The 8,488-nt window shown below is 50.2% G+C and overlaps 1 protein-coding gene across 1 annotated transcript in view; it reads left to right on the top strand.

Annotated features, from left to right (window-relative positions):
• Positions 1–8,488, top strand: part of LOC130402270 (polyhomeotic-like protein 2) — a 42,734-nt gene that overhangs the window by 27,207 nt on the left and 7,039 nt on the right. Inside the window, exons 8-9 of the mRNA XM_056606414.1 lie at positions 3,859–4,178; positions 6,064–6,208. Of these exons, the coding sequence (XP_056462389.1) occupies positions 3,859–4,178; positions 6,064–6,208 (465 nt within the window). The remainder of the gene's footprint in view (positions 1–3,858; positions 4,179–6,063; positions 6,209–8,488) is intronic.

Below are 8,488 nucleotides of genomic sequence, written 5' to 3'. Positions count from 1 at the left end.
TGTGTGTGTGTGTGTGTGTGTGTGTGTGTGTGTGTGTGTGTGTGTGTGTGTGTGTGTGTGTCCATGCCTCTGTAGGCGAGCGGGCCATAATCCTGGTGCCTTGTGGGAGGGGGAGGGGTGGTGGGGGGGGGGTGCTATGGTTTTAAATGACTTCCTCTCCTCCCTGGCCCCTCTCTGGTCCTCTTTATGAGCCTGAGAAAGCTGTCCGGATCCCTGGGAGAGCTGATGGTCCTATCCGCCCCTCGGTCTCAGACCTCCCCCCCACCCCCAGGCCCCCCTGGCCACTGTATCGATTCGACCCCCCGTCCTCTGGGTGTCTGCTGACCGTCTGCTTGGGGTGTGAATCCTGAGGCCACACGTGACCTGAGGACCCTCTGATGACCCCCAGCTCGGCCCACCGTCCGCCGAGGCCGGGCGGCTGGTGGGCGTGTCCCTGCACACCACTCACCATCTGCTGTCACTCAAACCAGACGCTTTTGTCCAAGTAGACTTGGTGAAGAGTTGAGGAGGCATCGATGAGGAGTTAGGGGTTAGCTGCCTTGCTCAAGGATGCCTACAGCTAGACTCTAGACATCGGGGATCGAACCGGGATCCCCCCCCCCCCCCCCCCCCCCCAAAACCCATTAGACCCTCCTACACACACAGACTGCTAATCCCGCAGAAACACGCATTCACAGACGTTCCCAGGGCAGTCTGATGACAGTCCAAAAGACTCCTGGAGGAACGTCTACTATTTGTTTCCACATGAGGGCCCGGACTGTGGCTGCAGCCTCACGAGAAGAGGGGGGGGGGGGGGGGTAAATACTGTTGGAAACCAGATGGAGGGTCGCCCACGCAGAATCTAGTGCGGGGAACGAAGGGGGGGGGAGGGGAGGGGATTTTGGGGGATGCGCACGGCTGGTGTTGTTCTGCCTCGCCGTCGTCGTCGGATCACAGGAGGACGTGTTTGTGTTTAACGTCCCTGTAGTGTTGTGGCCGCACCGACGTATCCACACGACACAAGCTGTCGCTGGGGGGTTCCGTCAGCTCCATCAGAGCTCGCTTCTCCCCTGGGCGGGCAGGCAGACAGACAGGCAGGCGGGCAGGCAGGCAGGCAGACAGACAGACAGACAGGCAGAGCGCCTCGCTGTCTGCCCTGGGGAGGGGCGAGTCTGGTTCTTTCAGAGAATGGGGGGGGGACGTGGGATGATCCTGTTTCAGACTTTTTTTAAAAGATGTACTAATGAGAGCATGAGTCATCTGTGCTCAGTGCTTCCTGGGTGGTGTGGGGAACATTTACTTTCTGTGTGTGGGGGTGTGACTGGTGGTGACTCACCATTGACTACTTCTAGAGTTCCTACGGCCCAACTTGGTGGATCTGTGGGAGAAAGAATAGGCCTTGGTGAGTTCTGTGTCCAGTGTGTTCAAAGTGAGTCCAGTGTGTTCAACGTTTTGCTTGTGTTGTCAGGCCACCTCCAACTGCATCATGTCCATCCTGACCGATAGTTTAAGAACGGCTGCCCTAGACTATGGTGGAGCTACCTCCACTGGAGAAGGTTCTACCTCCACTGGAGAAGGTTCTACCTCCACTGGAGAAGGTTCTACCTCTACTGGAGAAGGTTCTACCTCTACTGGAGAAGGTTCTGCCTCCACTGGAGAAGGTTCTACCTCCACTGGAGAAGGTTCTACCTCCACTGGAGAAGGTTCTACCTCCACTGGAGAAGGTTCTACCTCTACTGGAGAAGGTTCTACCTCCAGTAGAGAGCTTCTACCTCCAGCAGAGAACCACTACCCCAACTGGAGAGGTTCACCCTCCACTGGTGAAGCTACTTCTTCCACTGGTGAAGCTTCTACCTCCACTGGAGAGCTTCCACTGGTGAAGCTACTATGTCCACCGGAGAGCTACTACTACCTCCACTGGAGAGCTAGCTACTACTACCTACACTGGTGAAGCTACTACTACCTCCACTGGAGAGCTAGCTACTACTACCTCCACTGGTGAAGCTACTACTACCTCCACTGGAGAGCTAGCTACTACTACCTCCACTGGTGAAGCTACTACTACCTCCACTGGAGAGCTAGCTACTACTACCTACACTGGTGAAGCTACTACTACCTCCGCTGCAGAGCTTCCACTGGTGAAGCGTCTACCTCCGCTGCAGTGCTTCCACTGGTGAAGCGTCTACCTCCGCTGCAGAGCTTCCACTGGTGAAGCGTCTACCTCCACTCGAGAGCTTTCACTGGTGAAGCGTCTACCTCCGCTGCAGTGCTTCCACTGGTGAAGCGTCTACCTCCGCTGCAGTGCTTCCACTGGTGAAGCTAGGCCTCGACTGGATTAGCCAACAGGGTTCTCTCAGTCAACATGGATAAGCCGACCAGTTTCCCCTCAGCCCAGCCCCCAACCCGACGTCCTGCGATCCATGATAAATGAGCCATGTCCGGGCCCTCGGGTTGTCCCTCATCGGCTCTGACGAGTGGCGACGGATCACTGGTAGACGAGGTCTTTGAGTAATGGCAGGAGAGGCTAAACTACCCCAGAACGTCTGTCTTTCAGCGGGGTCGTCTTTCAACAGGATGGGGGTGGTGGCCAGCGAGGTGAAGGCTAAGGCAACAAAACAACATTTTTCTTTCGTTTATATTTTGGGGTTCGGTGATTGGTGCTCCGAGATTTGAGAAGGAGGAAATAGGTTGAAGGTGATCATTAGGCAGACGTGGTTTAGCTAATGATGTCTGTCAGTGAAGTATGGAGAGGAAATGGCACCCCATTATGCGAGTTGCAACGTTGGACTCTTTGACCGTGCTGTATGAAGGGCTTCGATCTTTAAGTCCCTATAATGGCTGCCGACGCCATATCTCACTACAAAGGTGGTAATACAGTAGTTTGTGGGATTTAGGAAAGAGTCATGAATCAACACAAGTTCTTGCCAATACAGTTGGCTGAAGTAAGTTGTGAGTGAGACTTCAGTTTGATGCTTTGTACATTTGGCCTAGTGGTTAGTTTGAATTCAGAAGTAGTTGAGTTTGAGTTTGACTACCTTCATGCTGTTGTGTGTTGTACGTCCTGGCACTTAATGTACGCACTTATTGTATAATATAGTACTTGGCATCGTGTCGCATCATATCCTATCTAGCTTTGGGAATGGGTTAACCTAGCGATTGTTAGTGCTTGGTTCTATGAACATCCTCACTGTACCGACAGCAGTATATTGTTTCTCTTCTTCTGACAAATGTACATATTGTAAGCTGCTTTGGATAAAAGCCAAGTTCCAGCCCGGAATGTTGATGTGCAGGGTACCTAGTCCTAAAGGGATCTTTAGGGTGAAGACCCCTGCCTGTTTCATATTAGGGCTTTGACTCCGAACTTCGTCAATCGAATATCAAAAAATAAATCAAAATTCGAATGAATATTAGGCAGCCCTTAATATTGGAACCTGTTATGGGCAGGCCAAGAGGGAGAGACGTCGGAGAACCCCACGCAGTCTATTCATAACATTGTAATGACCACGGAAGAGGCAGTGAATGAAGTATTGATTAGACAGCGATTTATTAGGAACCTAATAAACCGTTGGAACACTCAAGACCGGTAACCATAGCAACGCGGTAAACAAACCTCGCGAAGCCCAATCCAGGTCTTACTGAAGGCATTTAATGGTCAAAATATTATTAAAAAATATTCGAATATTAATAAACAAACAAACTTCGAGTATGATAGTTGTGGCAAAAGTCCAAGCCCTGTTTCATATGCAGGTTGTGTTGTCTGGAGTTAGGAGCACGACTTGAGGTAGAATCCGGGCTGCGTATCGGAAGATCCTAAAGTCCTCAGAGGGGAAAGCCTTCAATGTAAACGTAACCCCCGTCGTCTCCCCCTTCTCCCCTCAGCCTACACCCAGATCGGGCCCCACTCTCTGGTCACCCAGCACAAACAGCAGCACCACCACCAGCACCACCAGTTTGTGATGCAGCAGAGCGCCCAGTCCTCCCAGCGGGCCCAGGGCCAGCTGCTGCAGACGGCCTCCATCCAGCCCTGCCCGCACCCCGTCCCCGTGCTGCCCAAGCCGGGGCCCCACCCGCCCGCCGGGCCCCACCAGGCCACCATCTTCCACTCCACCATCAACCCCCAGGCCCTGCACGCGTCCCTGGGCCACGCCAAGGCCCAGCCCGTGCAGCTCACCGCCATCAACCTGCAGATCCAGCCCACGGTGAGAGCCCGCAGTGGGGGGGGGACGCGCGTCGCTCTGGGGGCTGGACCACGCCGGTCCAAACCAACAACATTTATTGTACACCAGAATAGTAGACTGGGAATACAGGCATGTTTAAAAAAAATAAATTACATTGCGTGTTTGATATTTGCCCCAACCGTAATATTAGCAGAGATGGGTTTCTACCAGGGCTTTGACTCCGAACTTCGTTATTCGGATATAATTAGAATATCAAAAAAATTATTCAAAATTCGAACGAATATTAGGCAGCCCTTAATATTGGAACCCGTTATGGGCAGGCCAAGAGGGAGATGTCGGAGAACCCCACGCAGTCTATTCATAATATTGTAATGACCACGGAAGAGGCAGTGAATGAAGTATTGATTAGACAGCGATTTATTAGAAACCTAATAAACAGTTGGAACACGCAAGACCGGTAACCATAGCAACGCCGGTAAACAAACCTCGCAAAGCCCAATCCAGGTCTTACTGAAGGCATTTAATCAAAATATTATTATTAAATATTCGAATATTAATATTAATAAACAAACGAAATTCGAATATGATTTTTGGGCAAAAGTCAAAGCCATAGTTTCTACCCAGCAAACGTCGGTGGTTCTGATCAGTTGAACAGATTCAACACGGTTTCATTGGGTTCTCTCACACCTGAACCGTTTCATCGGTGCTGCACGTTGGTTAATCTGTGTGAACACCGTTATCAGAGTGTGCCGGGGGTCGTTTCTCTTGTTTCTGTGAGTTCTGAGTATGTGGTGAGTGGAGAAGGTTGTGGGTTTGAACCCCAATGGCCGGAGCCTTCCTGTTGACACCTTGAGCCCCAACCCCCACCTGCTCCTTAATGACCTGTCTCTGAATTAAAGTACATTTTTATAAACATGCTGAAGGACTTGATTAAATTAGTAAATATCAAATATCTACTTTTGAGGACTCGTCAATAGTGTTATTGAGTGTTAAAAATGCATATTTTCTATATTTGTGCCATTTGTCACGTTGAAACATCCTGCTGGGTGTCGTTGTAATCCGTGTGGGTGGGTAGGAAGGGACTTCCCGTGAGAGGACACTTAACAAAATGATTTGCATTCGGTCTCCTGACGAGCTGATCGTGTTTCTCACGTTTCGGTCTTTAGTGTGCAAATAATTACAACTGTCAAACTGAACTGCCATTCACTGGCGTGTGTGCCAGCCACAGTGTTTAATCCTCGCTGGAAGCAGAATGGCTGGTTTGAGACCCGGGAGGCAGCTCTTCACAACCATGTGCTACCATGTATTCAGGAAAATCCTGAGTACAGTGTTCATGAATGATGCATTCTAAGAATTCATGAATCTAGACCTGTCAGGTCATCTCATAACGGATGTAATATGTCATTATCTGGAACACACCTCAACAGCATGCCAAAGCCTATTCAATAGATTCCTTGTCCTTTGGTTACTTTATTGAGTTGCCTCCTCACACTCCTTATCACCTCTAGACTGACGGATGGAGAGGTAAAGATTCCTTTACCTCTGGGTTTGGGGTGGGGGGGGGCTCCTTATCCTTTAGAGGGCTTAGGACTGGGGGGTGGGGGGGGGGGGGGGGGGGGGTGGTCGTCTAATGTGGGTCTGTGAAGCCCTTTGAGTCTGTGACTGTGATTAAGAGCTCTACTCAAAAAAAGTGACTTACCCCTTTTTTTTTTTTTCTTCTCAGGCCTCTCGAATGATCCAAGCCAGTAAAGAGAAGCCCACCTCATTGGTGGTAAGAGAAGCCGGCCCCACCTCCACGGCCTCGCCACACCCCCACCCCCACCCCCACTCCCACCCCCTCCACCACCACCACCTGCACCACCACCACCACCACCAACACCAACAGCAGCAGCAGCTCCAACCGCAGCATCAACAGCAGCAGCAACCACCACCGCACGTAGCTCCACCACCACCGCCTCCACCTCCACCTCCACCTCCACCCCAGCCCAGCAAGCCCGTAGAACCGCAGCCCAAGGCCAGCCTGCCCGCGCCCCCGGCTGGGCCCACGCAAGGTAAGGAACTCCACATTCCCATGAAAATGTTTCCTTCCCGATACCGATTCCTGAACTTGATTATCGGTCGATACCGACTATATACAGATACATCATAAAGCATGGTGAAGACTAATAGCACTGTACATTTTTGACCGATATAACTTCCAATTATCTATAATTAACAATGATAATTACAATACATTTGTATTCTTGGATGCATGCGTCCATGTTTTTATGATTTGGTGCCTCTAACGTACCCAGGTGGTAGATGGAGTATCTCATTCCGATTTTCCACCTCCAAACGCAGCATAATACTACACGTGTTTGTGATGTTCTTTGCCTGTGTAGTAAATAAACTCACGTGATGGTATCGGATAGGCGCATAGACCTGCGTACTCGCCGAAACCCAACGCTGCATTTTAGGAAGTATCTGAGGAATTTACGACACTGGTATCGGTATCGAAACAACTCTATAAGGATCCGGCCTCTTCTGTGTCCCCTATGGAGCCAGAGACCTGTGGTCACAGTCCTGGGAGCGGAGGCGAGAGAGGGTCTCATCGGAGGCTAGCTCCTGACAGCCCAGCTTTAGGGAGGCAGCTGTTGAATGATTGTGTTTCCTGGCTGTAATTACTGCGCCGTCGTGTATACGGTTCAGCATGTACACTGTTCACCATATGGCGCCGAGCAGTGTGATAATATTGCTTAAAATGTAAACAAGGTGCACTCGTCTCGACACAAACAACGGTAAATCACATGGATGTCCGTAGACGTAGGATGTTTTGACTTTCAAAATAAAAGCAGGGGTGTCTTTTCACAACGGATGGACGTGATGCTCTGGTTTTATCTTTAGTGTGTCTAGGCTGCTTTATCAGTAACTGGGACTGAGCGCTGGACAGGCTCACGTGTGCAATAGCTTTTCTTTGATGTATTCGTCTCATTTGTATTCGTCTCATTCAGAGTCAACCCTCCACCAAAACTATTTTCCATCTAAGGCAACGTATAGAAAAACAGAAAAGCTTTTAAAGGTCTGGAATATGTTCGTATCCCGGAGATCGTATAGAATCTGTGACCACACAAGTAAAGTAAATAAACGGGTGGGCCGGTAACATATACAGGCTGTCTTCTGCTGTTTTAAAGGCTTTTACGCTGATTCACTGCAAGATGTCTGCCAGGAATCAAGCCCACTCATGTTTTGTTTTTTGTTCTGTCACCACATTCAGTCAGGCTGATCGTTTCAGATGTAAAACTTTTTATTTTTAGGTTAATTAGACGCAGGGAGGTTCGTGTACAGCAAAGTACGTGTCTGTACTTTTCTGTATCATATTATGTTATGATATTCCATAAGCATTACATCAAGAGAGAGACCGATGTTTTCTTGGGTCACAGTTGATGGCTGTGGAGGCGGTGCTTGTTGTTCCAACGGTGGCGTTGTCGGTGGTTTGGGGTGTGATTGTCAGGGAGCTGTACCGCTCCCCACCGGGCCAGGGAACCCACTTCCTGCTGACTTATGGAATCTATTCTAAAGTACACCATGCGGTGTATCAATTAGACCAACATTTCTGGAGAAAAAAGGCTGGAAAAGTTATATTTAGGTTATATTTGAAGCCTATTCGTCTGGCGAGGAGGTTGGACTTCTTCTGTGGACTAACGGTCACAACCATACATTAGGTCAGATGGACTTTGGGCTACTAAAAAGTGACGAACAATTTCACTAAATTACACTAAGACGGTAATAGGCGCTCGGCTGTTTTCCTAAAGCCCACGATCGGAAATGAATTATATTTAAATGTAAATCCGTCCCTAGTTTCGTCATTCCATTGGAAAATATGAGCCGTGGTTGCCCGTAAGAGCCGCCTGGGTTTTGGTGTTGAGGCGCGTCGTAGCCCCGGGGAACCGCGGGGACGTGATCGGGGAGGGAGGGAGAGGGAGGCGGCGCCTCGCTCGGGGTCTCCACGGTGGATTCTCCAGCGGGAGCGCGTCAGTCAGCTGCTGCACACGCCGACTGTCGGCTGCGGGGATCGGGGGAACAGAGCCGTCTGGCCGGGTGGATGTGGATGTGTTCGCCGAGTGCACTCTGGAAGTGTTCTCCGGGTTGATGTGGATGTGTTTGCCGGCTTAATGTGGATGTTCTGACTCTATGGGAGTAACGGAACAACGCGTTTCTGGTCGGATGCAACACGCTGCTTTTGTGTTTTCGCAAAAGTTAAGTCGATCGGGAGCCTTGTCGCCAATTGTCTTTGGACTCGTCTCTGATTAATTGACTCTTTTACTCGGGAAAACTGAACATATTGCCGGTCG

The sequence above is a fragment of the Gadus chalcogrammus genome, chromosome 13 (genome assembly GCF_026213295.1).
Source record: "Gadus chalcogrammus isolate NIFS_2021 chromosome 13, NIFS_Gcha_1.0, whole genome shotgun sequence".
Lineage (NCBI taxonomy): Eukaryota > Metazoa > Chordata > Actinopteri > Gadiformes > Gadidae > Gadus > Gadus chalcogrammus.
The sequence above is the reverse complement of the archived record's forward strand: the minus strand, read 5'-3'. Positions and strand labels throughout refer to the sequence as shown.